At 43.2% G+C, this 21,472-nt stretch overlaps 1 protein-coding gene across 4 annotated transcripts; it reads left to right on the top strand.

Annotated features, from left to right (window-relative positions):
- The first annotated feature begins 148 nt into the window (after window positions 1-148).
- LOC109872001 (MAU2 chromatid cohesion factor homolog) lies at window positions 149-21,035 on the top strand. 4 transcript variants are annotated; one of them, XM_031807040.1, is made up of 20 exons: window positions 157-649; window positions 861-878; window positions 3,379-3,444; window positions 3,707-3,718; window positions 3,829-3,924; window positions 8,683-8,777; window positions 8,922-8,949; window positions 9,255-9,410; window positions 15,198-15,344; window positions 15,435-15,525; window positions 15,694-15,797; window positions 15,897-15,974; window positions 16,107-16,172; window positions 16,272-16,355; window positions 16,450-16,499; window positions 16,587-16,664; window positions 16,832-16,943; window positions 17,064-17,154; window positions 17,225-17,352; window positions 19,678-21,035. In XM_031807040.1, exons 1-20 carry the CDS (start codon window positions 416-418, stop codon window positions 19,753-19,755), a joined length of 1,812 nt encoding a protein of 603 aa, XP_031662900.1. In that variant the 5' UTR covers window positions 157-415; the 3' UTR covers window positions 19,756-21,035. The 4 variants fall into 4 exon arrangements, with proteins under 4 accessions (XP_020318658.1, XP_031662900.1, XP_020318660.1 ...); XM_031807039.1 differs by having other exon boundaries at window positions 158-649; window positions 16,107-16,181; XM_020463069.2 differs by lacking the exon at window positions 3,707-3,718 and having other exon boundaries at window positions 149-649; window positions 16,107-16,181.
- Window positions 21,036-21,472: the final 437 nt, after the last annotated feature.

Below are 21,472 nucleotides of genomic sequence, written 5' to 3'. Positions count from 1 at the left end.
GTAGGACACGTGACTCCCAGGAAACAGAAAAAACAATATCGGAGTTGTCTCGATGGTAATGCATATTCATGTCATGAGGCTAGTCGCACAGCGTCTCTGTCCATTGAATACATGCGGCTGACGTCAACCCGTACCGAATATTTAAAAGGTGTTACAATAATGAGATGTATCCACCAATCCAAAGTCAAAGCCTAAACTGGACAGCCCGCTTTGTGGATAACGACCCCCACTATTAGGGCGGAGAGACATATAATCTTGTTAGTATTTCCATCATCTTTGTCAATGACAATTTACCCAATTTAACCACTACATTCACAAGTCAGAGAGCATAACCGATCTTAGATCAGAGCCCTGGAGCAAACTATCGCTGAACAGCGGCAGTCGTGTGATAGCGGCTGTTGTTTTTGTTAGCAAAATGGCGACAAGCGGAGAAGCCCCGGAATCTTGGTATCTGGCTCTGCTCGGCTTTGCGGAACATTTTCGCACCTCAAGTCCCCCCAAGATCCGTCTCTGCGTCCACTGTCTGCAGGCGGTGTTCCAGTTTAAGCCGCCGCAGAGGGTCGAAGCCCGAACTCATCTCCAACTGGGATCGGTACTCTACCACCACACCAAGAACACGGAACTCGCCCGGAGCCACTTGGAGAAAGCGGTGAGCATTCCCTAGGAAACGTCCAGGATATTGTGGAGGGGAAAGTAAGGCCGCAGTTATGGCAAAGCGGTATGTGTGTTGCAGATCAGAAAAGTGAACCAACGTTGTTGATTTCATCAGTGATAATATGACATTAATTGTTAGGACATCAACATTCCATGTACAAAACGGATGATTGAAACTAACTTTCGCACTCTGTTTTCTTCCACAGTGGTTCATATCACAACAAGTATCCTTTTGCATTAGAATGGTTTTGTGTGTGTGTGAGTATGCATCTAACGCAGTAGTTCTCAAACGTCTCCTCGGGGGAGACCGTTCCATTTATTTGATCTATAGAACAGCTGATTCAACTTGTTAATGAATCATCAAACCCTTGACTAGGTGAATCAGGTGAGCTAGTTCAGGCCTACAACAACATAGTGAAACATCTGGCGTTCCCCGAGGAGGGATAGACTGTTTATATGGTTGTTGTTGTGAGCCACTTAGTCAATAAGCATCGTTGTGTAAATACTATCTCAGGGATGTGCAACTCCAGTCCTGGGGGGGCCTGACTTATGTCACACTTTTCCCCAGCTAACACAGCTGACTTCAATCAACTAATCATGATTTTCAGTTTAGAATGCAGATAGTTTAATCAACTGTGTTTGCTAGGGATGGGGAAATGATGTCATGCTGTACTTTCGTGATTCATGTTGCGTAAAATGCTGCCACCACTTCCGCACTGAGTTCTTGAAAAGACAAGGCTGAGAAGCAAGGGACTTTTTGGTGGTTCGAGGCCCGGGGTTTTGAATATGGAGGACGGGGAAGGGAGGTTGATAGGGGTCAAGTAGAGAGAGAGATTAGGCGTTTCTCGTCAGCAGGGACTGGAGCGCTTGCACTGGAGACAGATTCTTGAGGAGAACCCATGTGGGCCCTGGCTCCCCACCCATGTGGCCCTGGCTCCCCACCCATGTGGCCCTGGCTCCCCACCCATTTGAGGCCTGGCTCCCCACCCATTTGAGGCCTGGCTCCCCACCCATTTGAGGCTTGGCTCCCCACCCATTTGAGGCTTGGCTCCCCACCCATTTAAGGCCTGGCTCCCCACCCATTTAAGGCCTGGCTCCCCACCCATTTGAGGCCTGGCTCCCCACCCATGTGGGCCCTGGCCCCCCACCCATGTGGGCCCTGGCCCCCCACCCATGTGGGCCCTGGCTCTCCACCCATGTGGGCCCTGGCTCTCCACCCATGTGGGCCCTGGCTCTCCACCCATGTGGGCCCTGGCTCTCCACCCATGTGGGCCCTGGCTCTCCACCCATGTGGGCCCTGGCTCCCCACCCATGTGGGCCCTGGCTCCCCACCCATGTGGGCCCTGGCTCCCCACCCATATGTGGGCCCTGGCTCCCCACCCACAGCTTTTCTGAGTGTATTCTTCTGAGTCAAGGGAACATGGAAAAACATTGGGGAAAGAGTAGATGGGTGTACAAAAAATGGAAACCATACTTTTAGTAGCTCAGAAAGTGAAACTGATGAGTGACATGGAGTTGAAGAGAGCGAGGATAAAGTTTTTTTTCAAATCAAATGGAGGAGAGGATTTGGAGCTGCAAGGGTTGGAGGTTGATGTGTCTGTGAAGAAAGAAAAGGAATGGTTCCTGCCCAGTGGGAGTGAGATTGTTGGAGAGATCCTTGCCTTCTGGCTGATTACATATGTGGTGTCAGGTTGGGTGGAAAAGAGTTTGGTGACAGAGTCAATGAAAGGAACTTGAGGTGGACTTGCGCTGTCCAGAGGGAACGGGCGCTCGTCACCACGCGCCTGGGGACAACCGTGACCTGCTTTGCTCTCTGGGAGTGCGGAACGTTTAAAGGAGTGATACCTGGTGAAGTGTTAAGGAGGATCAACTGAAATGGAAGATTCCCGGTGTCTGATACCCGCTGTTTAGTGCGTCGCAGGCTCCGTGGAGCGTGTGAAACGGAGGACACTGATGTGAGAAGTGTGCAGTCCGGGCATGAGACAAAGGAATGTGTAGTATCGGTGGAAAAAGGTGTGTGTGTGTGAACTGTAGGGGTACCCATGGTGCTGGAGATCAGAAGGGTCCTGTGAGAGAGGGGCAGGTTGAGGTTGCCAGGATCAGAGTATTACAGAAGTTGACGTATGTTGAGTTAGTGAAGAGAGGAAGATAGGATCTCTCGCCATGACCCAAGAGGCACCCCTTTGAGTAGGCAGAGACCAATAGAGAGTGATGGGAATAATGTGCTTCAGAAAGGTTGGTTTCTTCCTTTTCAAAGCTGTGGTTATCAACTGTAGCGCAGAAATTGAACGTGAATCTCAGAAGATAGATGTGACAACTGCAGAGAAGAATACTCGTGTGTAGGTTTTACTGCAGAAGAGTTACAAGGTGTGTTAAACGATAGTGTCCCCTCCTCCAAGGCAATTTTTCTCCACTTTTCCCTGGCCCTTTTCCCCTCGCAAAGTTGAATGAATTCACACTCCAGAAGAGTAGTTAGAAACACAGGGCTAAATAGAAATGTAATCTGGCCTCATACTCCAGTATAGTAGGTTGCGGTGTATGCACCTCTTGGTTGCAATCCGCCAATACATTTTTAAAGAGAGGTCTCCAGGGGAGGTTTGCTAACCTCTGATCTAACTGGAGAAGTGTTGACCTTGCTTTCAATTATTTATTTTTTAATCTTCATTGATTGTAGTGTTGTGCAAATTGCAGAGAAACATTTTTTTCCTTTACAAATAATACCAGATCCCTCAGTTTGAAGATGTCAAATTTGAGGCTGCAAGTCTTCTGTCAGAGCTCTATTGCCAACAGGTAAGGGAAGTGTTGTTATCCTTGGCACCCTGTTGCCTTCCTTCACCTTGCACTAGGCCATTTCCTGCATTTAAACAGTTCTGTTCACATGTTTGTCGTTGCCATTTTATTTGTCATCCTTTCTGTAGTCATTCAACCTTTTTTCAAGACAATGTCATACTCATGTCAAAATGTCATACTCATTCATTTGAACTTTTGGCTGTTATGTCATCACAAAATAAGCTTGATCAGTAATCCTTGCATTGTCTTTTTCCTCATTGAGCTGCTTTTGCATGTAAGTGAACTCTGAAACTAAGATAAAGTAGCATATGGTAGTTTAGAAAACACTTTTGATTGTAGGTTTTGGTATTGTAGCAAAAGTGATTTTCTCTGGTCTGTTTTTAGAATCTGGTTGACTCTGCAAAGCCCTTGCTGCGGAAGGCCATTCAGATCTCCCAACAGACTCCCTACTGGCACTGCAGATTACTCTTCCAACTGGCGGTACGTCAATCTAACAACTAAACCTGTACGTTTTGAAATGACCTCTATTTAGTGCCTTCAGAAAGTATTCACACCCCTTGACTTACTCCACATTTTGTTGTTATAGCCTGAATTCAAAATGGACTAAAACAAAAAACAATATCACACATCTACACACAACACCCCATAATGACAAAGATTTAAAAAACCTTTTTAAATGCTTGCTAATTTATAGAAAGTGAAATACAGGTCTCATGTTAGAACCACCTTTGGCAGCTATTACAGATGTGAGTCTTTCTGGGTAAGTCTTTAAGAGCTTTGGACACCTGGATTGTATAATATTTGCACAAATCCTTCAAGCTCTGTCAAGTTGTGTTTTGATCTTAGCTTGACAGCCATTTTCAAGTCTTCCCATAGATTTTCAAGTAGATGTAACTAGGTCACTCAGGAACATTCAATGTCGTCTTAGTAAGCAACTCCTTGTGTTTTAGGTTATTGACCTGCTGAAAGGTGAATTTGTCTCCCAGTGTCTGCTGGAAAGCTGCTGGAAAGCCGACTGAACCAGATTTTCCTCTAGGATTTTGCCTGTGCTTAGCGCTATTCTGTTTGTTTTTAACCCAAAACACTCGCTTGTCCTTGCCGATGACAAGCATACCCATAACATAATGCAGCCACCACCATGCTTGAAAATCGGTAGTGGTAGTCAGTGATGTCGTATTGGATTTGCCCCAAACAAGCTTTGTATTCAGGACATGAAGTTAATTTCTTTGTAACATTTTTTTGTCTCTACAGTTTTATACCAAACAAACGCAACATGTAAAGTGTTGGTTTCATGAGCTGAAAAACAAAGAAGCTTATTGCGCTAAAATGTTGTGCACAATGCTTCCGGTTTAGCAAGTGCCCATCCTTAAGACACATTGTATATGATTCACTGATTGAAGACTCCATGAGTCAGGAGAGTTCTGTTTTATGGTTATGAGGTTTTCTGTTGACCTACTTTACTCTTTTTGTGAGCACCAACGCTGCACAAATGTCAACCTGCTGTCTCCATTCGCTGGGGAAAGGAGACATTGGGTTTGGATAGGAGGGGAAGGGGAGTGACCTTTGGTCGTTTAATTCTTTTTTTTTGTGAGTTTTCTCTTATCTTTGCAAATGCTTGGTCTGTTCACACATTTTTCCTTTCAATATTTTAGATGGCTAACAATGCTAATAATAGTAATATTGGAATAGGTAGGCCTAATCCTATAAAGTTTTTATCTTGGAATATTAAGAAGATGCATAATCTTGTCAAGGGTCTTCTCCCAGTTGGAAAAAGCTAATAGCAAAGGTGGTATTTACTCATTAAAGATCAGTCAAGGCTACAAAACTACAAAAAAGGTTTTCCACTCAGACTTTAACTCCATAGCTGGAGGGGTTGCACTTTTGGTTAGGAAAATCATACATGTCTCTACTACTGTTATTTCAGACACCATTATTTTTCTCGTATTGATCGTAAGTTACTTCCAAATGTCACCTTCTGAATATTTACCCATTGTAATTTCTGACCATGGACCTTTAGCCCTCGACATCCTATCAGGACAAACTCGTACTCCTCTCTGGAGATTTAATTATCTTCTCCTGTCTGATTGCAGACTTCTGTAAAGTTATCTCTACTTCTATTGATCGTTTTATTTTTTCAAATCATACAAGCTCAACCTCTCATTCTCTTTTATGGGTATCACTTAAGGCCTTATTTTTCTCATTTACACAAAACTCAGGAAGCTAAACTAGACGAACTCTAGAGCCATCCTTCACTTAGACCACTAAAATGCCTTGATGCCTTCTCCAGAGCTGTAAAAGCAATGGTTGAACTTACAATCTGAATTCAACCTCTTGTCCAGTACAGATGCAGAACGGTTACTATTGTGTTCACGTGGTACCTACTATGAACATGGCGACAGGGCAAGTCGTCTGCTCACACACCAATTTAAAACGCTGCACTTCTACCTGTCCGATTCCCCAAATGAAAGATTCCTCTCATAGCTTGATTTCTGATACTACGGGGATCAATGACACCTTCAAATGTTTATTCTTCCCTGGCCTGTATATGTCTACATTTCCATCAGATACTGCCAATATGACAACATTTCTGTCTGAACTGGAGATGACCCTGATTCTCCTCTCAGCCTGGAAGTTTGTCTATCAAGTTGATGCAGAGTAGTAAGGCTCGAGGGCTGATGGGTTTCCAACTTCTTTAAGAAATTATACCAAGTTAGCCCCTTTACTTTTGTCTATGTATAATGAATCACTTTAACGTGGCTCACTGCCATCTACCCTAACACCCCTTAAAGGGAAAGACCCTACTTCCTGTTCTTAATTTAGGCACCTAAGGGGTCTGGAAGTAAGTAGTCTTACCAGGACTCTTATCACAGGAAGAAACAGCCTTTATAAAGGATTATTTGCTGCTGTTCAAAAAATCTGGATCATTCCTGCAGTGCTCCAGCAGACAGACTTGCTTTTTCAGTTTAAGCTCTCTGGTCTCAAATACCTTGGAGTGAATGTAACTTGTTCATTTCATTCTCTCTTTTTTCTGCAAACTTTGCTCCCCTGCTTATGCAAATGAAATCTGATTTTCAGAGCTGTGGTAGCTTACCACTGTCACTTATAGGAAGGGTTGATGCTGTAAAAATGAACAGTTTATCCAAATTCCTTAATCTATTTCAATCTATCCCATTGTTTTTGAATTTTTTTATAAAGAATTAAAAAATGTTTAAAAAAGTCAATCAGACTGTTACCACATTTATCTGGGGATGAAAGGTACCTAGAGTTAGATCTTTACTTCAGAGATTCAAGGTTAGTGGAGGGCTGGCACTACCCAATTTTTTACACTATTACCGGGCAGCCAACAGAATTGCCATTCTGGTTACAAGTTCCAGATACCCCATGCTGCCACCTAGAGGCACATTCTGGTGTTTCTGCTTCTCTTCCTGCTTTTCTACTCTGCTCTTCTCTCCCAGCATCCCCTTCTGGCTATACTGGTAATCCTGTAGTGCTTTCCACACTTAAGATTTGGTACCAGTTTCGACAGCATTTTTAAATTCTCCTCTGCATCTACTATGGGCCTTATTGATAAGAGTCACTTATTCTCTGCTTCCCTAATAGATAATGCTTTCTCTCACTGGAAAAGGAAAGGTATTAAGTCCTTCCAAGACTTTTATATGTAAATGACATTGTTCTAGTTTTCCCAACCTGGCCTCTAAATACTCTTTGCCTCCATCTCACTTTTTCCGTTACCATCAAATTAGGCATTGTGTCTCCTCCCAATTTTCTGGCTTCCCTGCTCCACCCCCTTGCCAACCCTGGGATGGCTTATTGCCTCTATTACCTCGACAGAGAGCAGTCTTTTCTCAGATGTATCTGTGTATTATGTCATTGGACAAACACACCACCAACAACTAAATCTGCTTGGGTACGGGAAATGGTTGTTGAATTTACACAGGAGTGGTGGGATGAAGCTATTGATAGAGTAGAGCTCCACTACATCTTGTGCTCGGCCTCATACAATTTTAAGGTTTTACATAGAGTGCATCCATCCACCTGACAGGTGTGGCACATCAAGAAGCTGATTAAACAGCATGATCATTACTCAGGTGTACCTTGTGCTGGGGACATGAAAAGGCTGCTCTAAAATGTGCAGTTTAATCACACAACGCCACAGATGTCTGAAGTTTTGAGAGAGCATGCAATTGGCATGCTGACTGCATGAGCTGTAGAGCTGCTGCCATAGAATTTATTTTTCAATTCTCTACCATAAGCCGCCTCCGTTTTAGAATTTGGAAGTACGTCCAACCGGCCTCACAACAGCAGACCACGTGTAACCACACCAGCCCAGGACCTCAACATCCAGCTTCTGAAACTATGGGATCATCTGAGATCACCCGCCTGGACAGCTGATGAAACTTAGGAGTATTTCTGTCTGTAATAAAACCCTTTTGTGAGAAACTCATTCTGATTGGCTGGGCCTGACTCCCCAGGTGGTCGGCCAAGTCAAGTGAAATCCATAGATTAGGGCCTAATACATGTGTTTTAATTGACTGATTTCCTTTCTATGAACTGTAACTCAGTAAAACAGTTTCTTTTCTTTCAGTATACTTTAGTGCCTTATTGCAAACAGGATGCATGTTTTGGATTATTTTTCTTCTGTCATTTAGCTTAGTATTGTGGAGTAACTACAATGTTGTTGCTCCATCCTCAGTTTTCTCCTATCACAACTGTTAAAATCACCAAAATCACTCATAGTGAAGTCCCTGAGCGGTTTCTTTCCTCTCCGGCAACTGCGTTAGCAAGGACGGCTGTATTTTTATAGTGACTGGGTGTATTGACACACCATCTAAAGTGTAATGAATAACTTCACCATGCTCAAAGGGATATTCAATGTCTAATATTTCTACCAATAGGTTCCTTTCTTTGCACGGCATTGGGAACCTCCTGGTCTTTGGTTGAATCTTTTTGAAATTCACTGCTCGACTGGGGGGACCTTACAATTATCTGTATGTGCGGGGTACAGAGATGAGGTAGTCATTCAAAAAATCATGTTAAACATTGTACACAGTGAGTCCATGTGACTGAACATGTTTAGGCTTGCCATAACAATCTAAATTTAACCCATTTTAAGTTCAGGCTGTAACACAACAAAATGTGGAACATGTAAAGGGGTGTGAATACTTTCTGAAGGAACTGTACTTTATATATTGATCATTAGTTACTTTGCTCAAATGGTCCTGTTTTTCTTCCCCTCAGCAACTGCACACGCTGGAGAAGGATCTAGTGTCAGCCTGTGACCTCCTGGGGGTCGGGGCAGAGTATGCCCGGGTAGTGGGCTCCGAGTACACCAGGTAGTGTATCATGGTACAACATAAGTTGAACCATTTGAGCAGTTTTCGTCACGCACGTACATTGTCAAGGTGTTTTACTGCTCTGATGACTAGTAGTCTGGTTATACAATGTTACTGAACCTTGTTTTCTATCCTTCCGCACAGAGCCCTCTTTCTTTTGAGTAAAGGAATGGTAAGTTGAGAAACATACTGATCATCTCAAGATTCTCTCATGATGATGAATTCAAATTAAGTAATGATCCTTTTTATGACGTAAATTCAATATTCAATTCTGCTGGAGGCACTTGGACCATTGCTTCCTGAACTGTTTTAATGAGTCTCGATGCCCACCTAATAAACAAAAAATGTTATTTTGTGCTGTTTAATTAAAGGGATAATCCACCCCTATCCACTAATTCCTAAGATTAACAGTGTTAAATAACACAATGTTCCTTTTTTTAAGGAAAGTGAAATGTCACCATGTGTGTTTGTCTAAAGCTGCTGCTGATGGAGAGGAAGCTGGGGGAGGTGCACCCCCTGTTGACTCTGTGTGGGACCATCGTGGAGAACTGGCAGGGAAACCCCATCCAGAAGGAGTCTCTCAGGGTCTTCTTCCTGGTGCTGCAGGTCACACACTACCTGGACGCTGGACAGGTACAGCATCAGTATCGTCTTCTATTCGCCAAGAGCATTTACACATACCAGGATAGACTATATATATATATATATATATATATTACACACACAGTTGAAAAATTCCCTGTCTTAGGTCAGTTAGGATCACTACTTTATTTTCAGAATGTGAATTGTCAGAATAATTGTAAAGAGAATGATTGATTTATTTCAGCCTGTATTGTATTGTAAATGAGAACTTGTTCTCAATTTGCCTACCTGGTTAAATAAAGGTGAAATAAATAAATCAAATCAAATCATTTCTTTCATCACATTCCCAGTGGGTCAGAAGTTTACATACACTCAATTAGTATTTGGTAGCATTGCCTTTAAATTGTTTAACTTGGGTCAAATATTTTGGGTAGCCTTCCACAAGCGTCCCACAATAATTTGGTGAATTTTGGCCCATTCCTCTTGACAAAGTTGGTGTAACTGAGTCAGGTTTGTAGGCCTCCTTGCTCACACATGCTTTTTCAGTTCTGCACATACATTTTCTATAGGATGGAGGTCAGGGCTTTGTGATGGCCACTCCAATACCTCGACTTTGTTGTCCTTAAGCCATTTTGCCACAACTTTGGAAGTATGCTTGGGTTCATTGTCCATTTGGAAGATCCATTTGCGACCAAGCTTTAACTTCCTGACTGATGTCTTGAGATGCTGCTTCAATATATCCACATAATTTTACTTCCTCGTGATGCCATCTATTTTGTGAAGTGCACCAGTCCCTCCTGCAGCAAAGCCCCCCCACAACATGATGCTGCCACCCCCGTGCTTTAAATAAGCATGCCCCATTCAAGAAATTTAGAACCAGGAACAGATATAGCCCTTGGTTCTCTCCAGACCTGACTGCCCTTAACCAACACAAAAACATCCTATGGCGTTCTGCATTCGCATCGAACAGCCCCCGTGATATGCAACTTTTCAGGGCTAGAAGCTAGAAACCAATATACACAGGCAGTTAGAAAAGCCAAGGCTGGCCATGCTTTCCACCTGGCTAACCCGGTCAACAGCCCTGCACCCCCCACAGCAACTTGCCCAAGCCTTCCCCATTTCTCCTTCTCCCAAATTCAGTCAGCTGATGTTCTGAAAGAGCTGCAAAATCTGAACCCCTACAAATCAGCCGGGCTAGACAATCTGGACCCTTTTTTTTTTCTAAAATGATCTGCCGAAATTGTTGCCACCCCTATTACTAGCCTGTTCAACCTCTCTTTCGTGTCGTCTGAGATTCCCAAAGATTGGAAAGCGGGGACACTCTTGACCCAAACTGCTACAGACCTATATCTATCCTACCCTGCCTTTCTAAGGCCTTCGAAAGCCATGTCAACAAACAGATTACAGACCATTTCGAATTCCACAATACCTTCTATGCTATGCAATCTGAGCTGGTCATGGGTGCACCTCAGCCACGCTCAAGGTCCTAAACGATATCTTAACCGACTCTGTCAATCACCACATCCTCATCGGCAGACTCTACAGCCTTGGTTTCTCAAATGATTGCCTCGCCTGGTTCACCAACTACTTCTCTGATAAAGTTCAGTGTGTCAAATCGGAGGGTCTGCTGTCTGGACCTCTGGCAGTCTCTATGGGGGTGCCACAGGGTTCAATTCTGGGACCGACTCTCTTCTCTGTATACATCAATGATGTTGCTCTTTCTGCTGGTGAGTCTCTGATCCACCTCTACGCAGACGACACCATTCTGTATACTTCTGGCCCTTCTTTGGACACTGTGTTAACAACCGTCCAGGCGAGCTTCAATGCCATAAAACTCTCCTTCCGTGTCCTCCAATTGCTCTTAAATACAAGTAAAACTAAATGCATGCTCTTCAACCGATCGCTGCCTGCACCTGCCCGCCTGTCCAACATCACTACTCTGGACGGCTCTGACTTAGAATACGTGGACAACTACAAATACCTAGGTGTCTGGTTAGACTGTAAACTCTCCTTCCAGACCCACATCAAACATCTCCAATCCAAAGTTAAATCTAGAATTGGCTTCCTATTTCGCAACAAAGCATCTTTCACTCATGCTGCCAAACACACCCTTGTAAAACTGACCATTCTACCAATGTCATTTACAAAATAGCCTCCAATACCCTACTCAATAAATTGAATGCAGTCTATCAGTGCCAACCGTTTTGTCACCAAAGCCCCATATACTACCCACCACTGCGACCTGTACACTCTCGTTGGCTGGCCCTCGCTTCATACTCGTCGCCAAACCCACTGGCTCCAGGTCATCTACAAGACCCTGCTAAGTAAAGTCCCCCCTTATCTCACCTCGCTGGTCACCATAGCAGCACCCACCTGTAGCACGTGCTCCAGCAGGTATATCTCTCTGGTCACCCCCAAAACCAATTCTTACTTTGGCCACCTCTCCTTCCAGTTCTCTGCTGCCAATGACTGGAACGAACTGCAAAGATCTGTGAAACCGCAAACACTTATCTCCTTCACTAGCTTTAAGCACCAGCTGTCAGAGCAGCTCACAGATTACTGCACCTGTACACAGCCCACCTATAATTTAGCCCAAACAACTACCTCTTTCCCTACTGTATTTATTTTATTTATTTATTTTGCTCCTTTGCACCCCATTATTTTTATTTCTGCTTTGCACATTCTTCCACTGCAAATCTGCCATTCCAGTGTTTTACTTGCTATATTGTATTTACTTTGCCACCATGGCTTTTTTTTTTTGCATTTACCTCCCTTACCTCATTTGCTCACATTGTATATATACTTATTTTTCTACTGTATTATTGACTGTATGTTTGTTTTACTCCATGTGTAACTCTGTTGTATGTGTCGAACTGCTTTGCTTGACCTTGGCCAGGTCGCAATTGTAAATGAGAACTTGTTCTCAACTTGCCTACCTGGTTAAATAAAGGTGAAATAAAACAAATGGTTGGGATGGTGTTCTTCGGGTTGCAAGCCTCCCACATTTTCCTCCAAAGATAACGATGGTCATTATGGCCAAACAGTTCTATTTTTGTTTCATCAGACCAGAGGACATTCCTCCCAAAATAATCATCTTTGTCCCCATGTGCAGTTGCAAACCGTAGTCTGGCTTTTTTATGGTGGTTTTGGAGCAGTGGTTTTGGAGCAGTGGCTTCTTCCTTGCTGAGCGGCCTTTCAGGTTATGTCGATATAGGTCTCGTTTAACTGTGGATATAGATACTTTTCTACCCGTTTCCTCCAGCATCTTCACAAGGTCCTTTGCTGTTGTTCTTGGATTGATTTGCACTTTTCTCACCAAAGTACGTTTATCTCCAGGAGACAGAACCAATACCCTACTCAATAATGGTTGGGATGGTGTTCTTCGGGTTGCAAGCCTCCCACATTTTCCTACAAACATAACGATGGTCATCCTGAGCGGTATGCCGACTGCATTGTCCCATGGTGTTTATACTTGCGTACTATTGTTTGTTCAGATGAACGTGGTACCTTCAGGCGTTTGGGAATTGCTCCCAAAGATGAACCAGACTTGTGGAGGTCTACAAAAAAATGTTTAGGTCTTGGCTGAGTTTGAATGTTGGCCTTGAAATACATCCACAGGTACACCTCCAATTGACTCAAATGATGTCAATTAGCCTGTCAGAAGCTTGTAAAGCCATGCTATCATTTTTTGGAATTTTCCAAGCTGTTTAAAGGCACAGTCAACTTAGTGTATGTAATCTTCTGACCCACTGGAATTATGATACAGTGAAATAATCTGTCTGTAAACAATTGTTGGAAAAATTACTTGTGTCATGCACAAAGTAGATGTCCTAACCGACTTGCCAAAACTATAGTTTGTTAACAAGAAATATGTGGAGTGGTTGAAAAACGAGTTTTAATAACTCCAACCTAAGCATATGTAAACTTCCGACTTCAACTGTGTGTGTGTGTGTGTGTGTGTACACTGCTCAAAAAAATAAAGGGAACACTAAAATAACATCCTAGATCTGACTGAATGAAATATTCTTATTAAATACTTTACATAGTTGAATGTGCTGACAACAAAATCACACAAATTATCAATGAAATCAAATTTATCAACCCATGGAGGTCTGGATTTGGAGTCACACTCAAAATTAAAGTGGAAAACCACACTACAGGCTGATCCAACTTTGATGTAATGTCCTTAAAACAAGTCAATGAGGCTCAGTAGTGTGTGTGTGTGGCCTCCACGTGCCTGTATGACCTCCCTACAACGCCTGGGCATGCTCCTGATGAGGTGGCGGATGGTCTCCTGAGGGATCTCCTCCCAGACCTGGACTAAAGCATCCGCCAACTCCTGGACAGTCTGTGGTGCAACGTTGCCCCAAAGTTGGTGGATGGAGCGAGACATGATGTCCCAGATGTGCTCAATTGGATTCAGGTGTGGGGAACGGGTGAGCCAGTCCATAGCATCAATGCCTTCCTCTTGCAGGAACTGCTGACACACTCCAGCCACATGAGGTCTAGCATTGTCTTGCATTAGGAGGAACCCAGGGCCAACCGCACCAGCATATGGTCTCACAAGGGGTCTGAGGATCTCATCTCGGTACCTAATGGCAGTCAGGCTACCTCTGGCGAGCACATGGAGGGCTGTGCGGCCCCCCAAAGAAATGCCACCCCACACCATGACTGACCCACCGCCAAACCGGTCATGCTGAAGGATGTTGCAGGCAGCAGAACGTTCTCCACGGCGTCTCCAGACTCTGTCACGTCTGTCACACGTGCTCAGTGTGAACCTGCTTTCATCTGTGAAGAGCACAGGGCGCCCGTGGCGAATTTGCCAATCTTGGTGTTCACTGGCAAATGCCAAACGTCCTGCACGGTGTTGGGCTGTAAGCACAACCCCCACCTGTGGACGTCGGGCCCTCATACCACCCTCATGGAGTCTGTTTCTGACCGTTTGAGCAGACACATGCACATTTGTGGCCTGCTGGAAGTCATTTTGCAGGGCTCTGGCAGTGCTCCTCCTGCTCCTTGCACAAAGGCGGAGGTAGCGGTCCTGCTGCTGGGTTGTTGCCCTCTTACGGCCTCCTCCACGTCTCCTGATGTACTGGCCTGTCTCCTGGTAGCGCCACCATGCTCTGGACACTACACTGACAGACACAGCAAACCTTCTTGCCACAGCTCGCATTGATGTGCCATCCTGGATGAGCTGCACTACCTGAGCCACTTGTGTGGGTTGTAGACTCCGTCTCATGCTACCACTAGAGTAAAAGCACCGCCAGCATTCAAAAGTGACCTAAACATCAGCCAGGAAGCATAGGAACTGAGAAGTGGTCTGTGGTTATCACCTGCAGAACCACTCCTTTATTGGGGGTGTCTTGCTTATTGCCTATAATTTCTACCTGTTGTCTATTCCATTTGCACAACAGCATGTGAAATTTTATTGTCAATCAGTGTTGCTTCCTAAGTGGACAGTTTGATTTCACAGAAGTGTGATTGGCTTGGAGTTACATTGTGTTTTAAGTGTTCCCTTTATTTTTTTGAGCAGTGTATATCTATATCAGCAATTCACACGCTCTAGGTACAGTAGCTATATACACTTAACAGACAGGGTATGGCCTGAGTAATCATCGCAAAGGCCTGCTTTCTGTATTTGAGTGTAGTCACTGGTCACAAAATATAAGGGCCTGTTATTGAAACCTGTTTGAAAGTTGGACTTAATTTCTGTGTGCTTATTGCTCCTAATTCCTGTCGTGTTGATGAAGTTATTATACAACGCTCAGGCATTATTTCATATGTAGCCCCACTTGTAAAGGCACTGATGTGATGAATGCATTGTATTTGGGCTGATAGGTGAAGAGTGTGAAGCCGTGTCTGAAGCAGCTGCAGCAGTGCATCCAGACCATCTCTACACTCCACGACGATGAGATCCTACCCAGTAACCCTGCCGACCTGTTCCACTGGCTTCCCAAGGAGCACATGTGTGTCCTCGTCTACCTGGTGGGATACAGACACTGCACATGACGTTTGACCTCTATGGGTCATATTGTTGTCACTACATATGTTAAAAAGGGGGACTTTCTCCCACAGGTGACAGTCATGCACTCCATGCAAGCAGGCTACCTGGAGAAGGCCCAGAAATACACAGACAAAGCTCTGATGCAACTGGAAAAGCTCAAAAGTAAGTCCTGGGAATCCTCGCCTATAGAGGTAATTTAATAGGATCTCTGTGGTCCTCTGAACCGTACCCTCAACAGCTCCCAGTGCCTTTTTTCATTCAGCAGCAGTAGTAGTATTCATGTGTTTGTTGGTAACGTTCTGTTACTGGTTGTATTGTCGTGTTTTCTAGTGCTGGACTCCAGCCCCATCCTCTCCACGTTCCAAGTCATCCTACTGGAACACATCATCATGTGTCGACTCGTCACTGGTCACAAGGCCACGGCACTGCAGGAGGTATGGAACCCGCTTAACATGCGCATTCATTCATGTATACAGAGCGTTGGACTGAAGCGCACGTGACCTGCTTGATTTTTAATCTTCCCCTATTCTCAGATCTCTCAGGTGTGTCAGCTGTGCGCTCAGTCCCCAAGGTTGTTCACCAACCACGCATCCCAGCTACACACCCTGCTAGTGAGTATCAGTCATTTCTCAAGCCTTTTAATGTGAGTTCTTATATCTATACGTTGTAAATGGTAGTAATTTTGTCCTGTTTTTCTGTGTTCTGCCAATCACATCCCTTATCACGCTTGTGGTCTGTTCCAGGGTCTGTACTGCATCTCCGTGAACTGCATGGATAACGCAGAGGCGCAGTTCACTGCTGCCCTGCGGGTGAGTGATGTGAGTGTGTCTAAGATACCTATTGGCAACATTTAGTAACCTCTTATATTTCTTGGTGTGTTTACTGAAATACTTGTTTCACTCTTCCAGCTGACGACGCACCAGGAGCTGTGGGCGTTCATCGTGACCAACTTGGCCAGCGTCTACATCAGGGAAGGCAACAGGCACCAGGAGGTCAGAGGGCATCGGCTGCATTCAGAATCGCATTGTTGTAGTGCTGAATGGCACTTTGACTTGGGTCTAATGTCCCTTTTTTTTGTTATAACAGCTTTATAGCCTGTTGGAGAGGATAAACCCAGATCACAACTTCCCTGTCAGGTAGGAGAATGTGTTTATGTATTTTGGCAGCTCCAATCTTGCCATGTTTGAGTCTAAATGGACTCAAACATACCCCTCCTGTTCCAGCTCTCACTGTCTGCGAGCAGCAGCCTTCTACATCCGTGGACTGCTCTCCTTCTTCCAGGGACGATACAATGAGGCCAAGTAAGTTCACCTATGACTCACCAGACATTGTAGCAACAATTTGTTTATGTTTCCAATACATGACATACAAATAATACCTTCAATACACACACTTTGAATACTCGCTCAGTTGGAAAGAGCACAACTGTCAAGCCTAAACAAATGTGCGTATGACTGTGTCCCATTAGGCGGTTCCTGAGGGAGACTCTGAAGATGTCCAATGCCGAAGACCTGAATCGTCTGACCGCATGCTCTCTGGTCCTACTGGGCCATATCTTCTATGTGCTGGGGAACCACCGGGTGAGATCACAGGGCACTCCAGGGTTTTATAGCAGTGTTTCCCAGACCACATAATGCCTCAGCAATGCTAGGAGGTGTGATTCAATCTGAACCATGCATTTGGTGCTGTTTTTCCTCCAGGAGAGCAACAACATGGTTGTTCCAGCTATGCAGCTGGCCAGCAAGATCCCCGACATGTCAGTCCAGCTCTGGTCCTCAGCTCTGCTCAAGGGTAAGATTGTGTGTGTGTGTGTGTGTGTGTGTGTGTGGGGTACTGACTGGGACTGTTTTCCTCCCTGTAGATCTAAACAAGGCATGTGGGAACACGATAGATGCCCACGAGGCGGCTCAGATGCATCAGAACTTCTCCCAGCAGCTCCTGCAGGACCACATCGCTGCCTGCAGTCTCCCTGAGCACAACCTCATCAGTGTAAGGATCCATCAATCAGGCTATAAATATGTATATAATTCATGCACAGCCTTCTAAATCATAACTTCATTAGGATAAGAACTCCTCAATCGATATCAGTTAGTCATCATACGTCAATATTTTTGTACTGCACCATGGTGAATATTTATCCACCCAAAATGTCCAACATAAACACTACCGGTCAAAAGGTTTACAACACCTACTCATTCAAGGGTTTTTCTTTATTTTACTATTTTCTACATTGTATATTAACAGTGAAGACATCAAACCTATAAAATAAGACATATGGAATCATGTAGTAACCACAAAGGGTGTTAAACAAATCAAAATATATTTGAGATTCTTCAAATATCCACCCTTTGCCTTGATGACAGTTAGATAGCGCTTGATGTTTGAGACTGCACTTGAAGATAGTTTCAATGTTCTTGAAGTGTTGACTGACCTTCATGTCTTAAAGTAATGGACTGTTTCTCTTTGCTTATTTGACCTGTTCTTACCATAATGTGGACTTGGTCTTTTACCAAATAGGGCTGTCTTCTGTATACCACCCCTACCTTGTCACAACACAACTGATTGGCTCAAACGCATTAAGAATTCAATTCCACAAATTAGCATTTAAATCGATCGACTTAACAGCCAGTGAAATTGCAGGACGCCATATTCAAACAACAGAAATATAATAATTAAATTTCTCAAACATACAAGTATTATACACCATTTTAAAGATAAACTTGTTGTTAATCCCACCAGTGTCCGATTTCAAAGGCTTTATGACGAAAGCTTACCATGTGATTATGTTAGGTCAGCACCTAGTCACAGTAAAACACAGCCATTTTTCCAGCCAAAGAGAGGAGTCACAAAGCAGAAAGAGATAAAATGAATCACTAACCTTTGATGATCTTCATCAGATGACACTCATAGGACTTCATGTTACACAATACATGTATGTTTTGTTCAATAAAGTTCATATTTATATCCAAAAATCTCAGTTTATATTGGTGCGTTATGTTCAGTAATGTTTTGCTTCCAAAACATCCGGTGATTTTGCAGAGAGCCACATCAATTTACAGAAATACTCATAATAAACATTGCTAAAAGATACAAGTGTTGTGCATGGAACTTTAGATACACTTCTCCTTAATGCAACCGCTGTCAGATTTCAAAAAAGCTTTACGGAAAAAGCAAACCATGCAATAATCTGAGTACAGCGCTCAGGCACCAAAACAAACCATACAGATACCCGCCATGTTGTGGAGTCAACAAAGTCAGAAATAGCATTATAAATATTGACTTTGCTCTTCATCAGAATGCACTCCCAGGAATCCCAGTTCCACAGTAAATGTTTGTTTTGTTCAATAAAGTCCATTTATGTCTAAATACCTCCTTTTTGTTCACGTTTAGTTCACAAATCCAAATTCATGAGGGGCGAGCACTAGGTCCAGACAAAGTCAAAAAGTTCCGTTACAGTTCGTAGAAACATGTCAAACGATGTATAGAATCAATCTTTAGGATGTTTAACATAAATCTTCAATAATGTTCCAACCGGACAATTCCTTTGTATTTAGAAATGCAATGGAACGCAGCTCGCTCTCACAGCTGCGCGCATGACTCTTACTCAATCAGCTCTTATTCTCTCCTTCACAGTAGAAGCCTGAAACAAGGTTCTAAAGACTGTTGACATCTAGTGGAAACCTTAGTGTAAATTTGGTCCGATTGTACTTCCTATCTTGGATAGGCAAAGAGTTAAAACTACAAACTTCAGATTTCCCACTTCCTGGTTGGATTTAGTCTCAGGTTTTTGCCTGCCATATGAGTTCTGTTATACTCAAACACCATGCAAACAGTTGTAGAAACTTCAGAGTTTTCTATCCACATCTACTAATAATATGCATATCTTAGCTTCTGGGCCTGAGCAGCAGGCAGTTTACTCTGGGCACCTTATTCACCCAAGCTACTCAATACCGCCCCCCAGCCATAACAAGTTTTAACAAGGCACCCCTGTTAATTGAAATGCATTCCAGGTGACTACCTCAAACTGGTTGAGAGAATGCCAAGCGTGTGCAAAGCTGTCAAGGCAAAGGGTGGCTACTTTGAAGAATCTCAAATATAAACTATATTTTGATTTTACACTTTTTTGGGTTACTACATGATTCCATAAGTGTTACTTCATAGTTTTGATGTATTCACTATTATTGTACAATGTAGAACATAGTAAAAATAAAAACCCTTAAATGAGTAGTTCTAAAACTTTTGACTAGTAATGTACATGCACAGCTAGAGGAATTAATGTGAGACGGTGAGCTGATGGACTGAATGTTGTTGCAGTGGACGGATGGACCACCTCCAGTGGGCCAGTTTCAGGCACAGAACGGACCCACTACCAGCCTGGCCAGCCTGCTCTGAGCACCACCACGCCAGGACCGGCTGAGAGGGGATAGAAGTGAAGGGAAAGAAAAGAAGAGGGAGACTCGTAATGCTGCTGATCTGCATACAGCCTGGATGCCGGTCTGTTTGAACATTGTTGTTACCATGCCAACGAGAAGCGCTAACTAATGCTGAAATGGAATACTACAGAGAGAGAACCTCAGACTGCCACCGGACATTTAATGAAAGTAGAGTACCTTATAGAGATATAACCTCACATCTAATCTTTATTTTTTTTCTCAAGTTTTTACTGATATCCACATGGCAGTCAAAGTTAGCTATTTTGTCTAGCCGGTGGTGTGTATGGTTGACTTTGAATTGCTGACAACAAGGGTTCAGTAGAAGGTTTTTACACACAGAGAGAAAAGACACCGCCCCTACCCCAAGCTCAAAGCAGAACAATACACCAGTGAGAAGACAGTCACTGGAGCGAGAGAACTTTAAAACATGGTTAGGTCCTACACAACAGTCCTAGTGGGCAATAAAGGCATTGGATTGGGTGAATATTTTAGTCGTTTTTATGTGTTCTTACTCAACTTTTTAATGGCAGCGGTGTTGGCACCCCCCTTTTTTTCCGCATCTAAAAAGTATTGTCCGCCTGAACTCTACTACAGTACCCATTGCAACCAGAGGGCACTGCAGTCATATTTGAGAAACCTGTTGGTGAAATGGCAAAGGACACTTTTAGTTGTATTTTATGAAACAGTTTTTAAATGGTGATCGGTTTTTCAAGAATACCACAAGTCACTTTTTCTTTGTATGGTGTATCACAATGCTGATTCTTATTTTCCAGACTTACAAACCATTTTTGCAATGACACCTATGTGTTGTAAATATTAACCATTTATTTTACCAAATGAATCATTTTAGATTTTGTAAAGTTTAACTATTTATATACCAGGTTTGACCATATATATTAGTTTAACTTTTCTTTCTTTATGCAGATATGTTTTTGTAATATGGCATGTAAACATTTAGACTTTTTCCCCGTTGTGTATTTTGCTGTTTCTTATGAATGATTGAAACATGTAGAAGCTAGGTTTGGTCAGTTGTGGAGCAAACTGCTCGAGCTACGACAGCCTTATCAAGTCTTTTATACTATGGGGTTATTGTGGGTTGGTTATTTTCTTTGCTGGTATTGTTTTAAATAATTCAACACGTTATCAAGAAGTCTCAAATAGAATTGCTTAAGGAAATTGAGTTATTTTGCATTCATTTTTTAAAAATTAAAAAATAATGCTGATCTGAACACTCCAACATACAAGCGTCAACTTTTCTTTTGAGACCAAATAAATAGGCTATTACAGAGCATTGGTCCTGATTTGATTTGAGACAACAGATCATCTAACCACTCTGCTCAATGCTCGTTTTCACATTTTTGCTTGAGGGCACATTCATGCCCACAATGTAGGCTGGAAGAGATGTGTGGAAATGGCTGAAGGCCAGGCAATGGTACTTTGAAAGGAACTATTAAGAACATTGTTTCTGCATTGGAAATGTCTCTTCCCCTCTATACCCCTTCCTGAGAGAACGGTAAAACCAAAGGTCTAGTTGTGTGTAGTAACCAAGGTTTGAATTACACATTTAAAAAATTGTTGGCCAGACCAATCTTCACATTATTAACCTTTTTGGAGGTTTCCATGTTAATATTGTGAAGCTTATGGGAGAGCCCAGCCCTTCAATGGTCTTGATTTTT

The sequence above is a fragment of the Oncorhynchus kisutch genome, linkage group LG27, assembly GCF_002021735.2.
Source record: "Oncorhynchus kisutch isolate 150728-3 linkage group LG27, Okis_V2, whole genome shotgun sequence".
Classification (NCBI taxonomy): domain Eukaryota; kingdom Metazoa; phylum Chordata; class Actinopteri; order Salmoniformes; family Salmonidae; genus Oncorhynchus; species Oncorhynchus kisutch.
Note: the sequence above shows the minus strand (reverse complement) of the source record. Positions and strands in the feature narration are given on the sequence as shown.

What these genes read in the sequence shown, in the direction of transcription:
- LOC109872001 (XM_031807039.1), top strand. Translation starts at nt 416, where the DNA reads ATGGCGACAAGCGGAGAAGCCCCGGAATCTTGGTATCTGGCTCTGCTC. An exon ending in GCAACTGGAAAAGCTCAAAA is followed by an intron (nt 15,526 to 15,693) that starts GTAAGTCCTGGG and finishes CGTGTTTTCTAG; the next exon opens with TGCTGGACTCCAGCCCCATC. An exon ending in CCCAGCTACACACCCTGCTA is followed by an intron (nt 15,975 to 16,106) that starts GTGAGTATCAGT and finishes GGTCTGTTCCAG; the next exon opens with GGTCTGTACTGCATCTCCGT.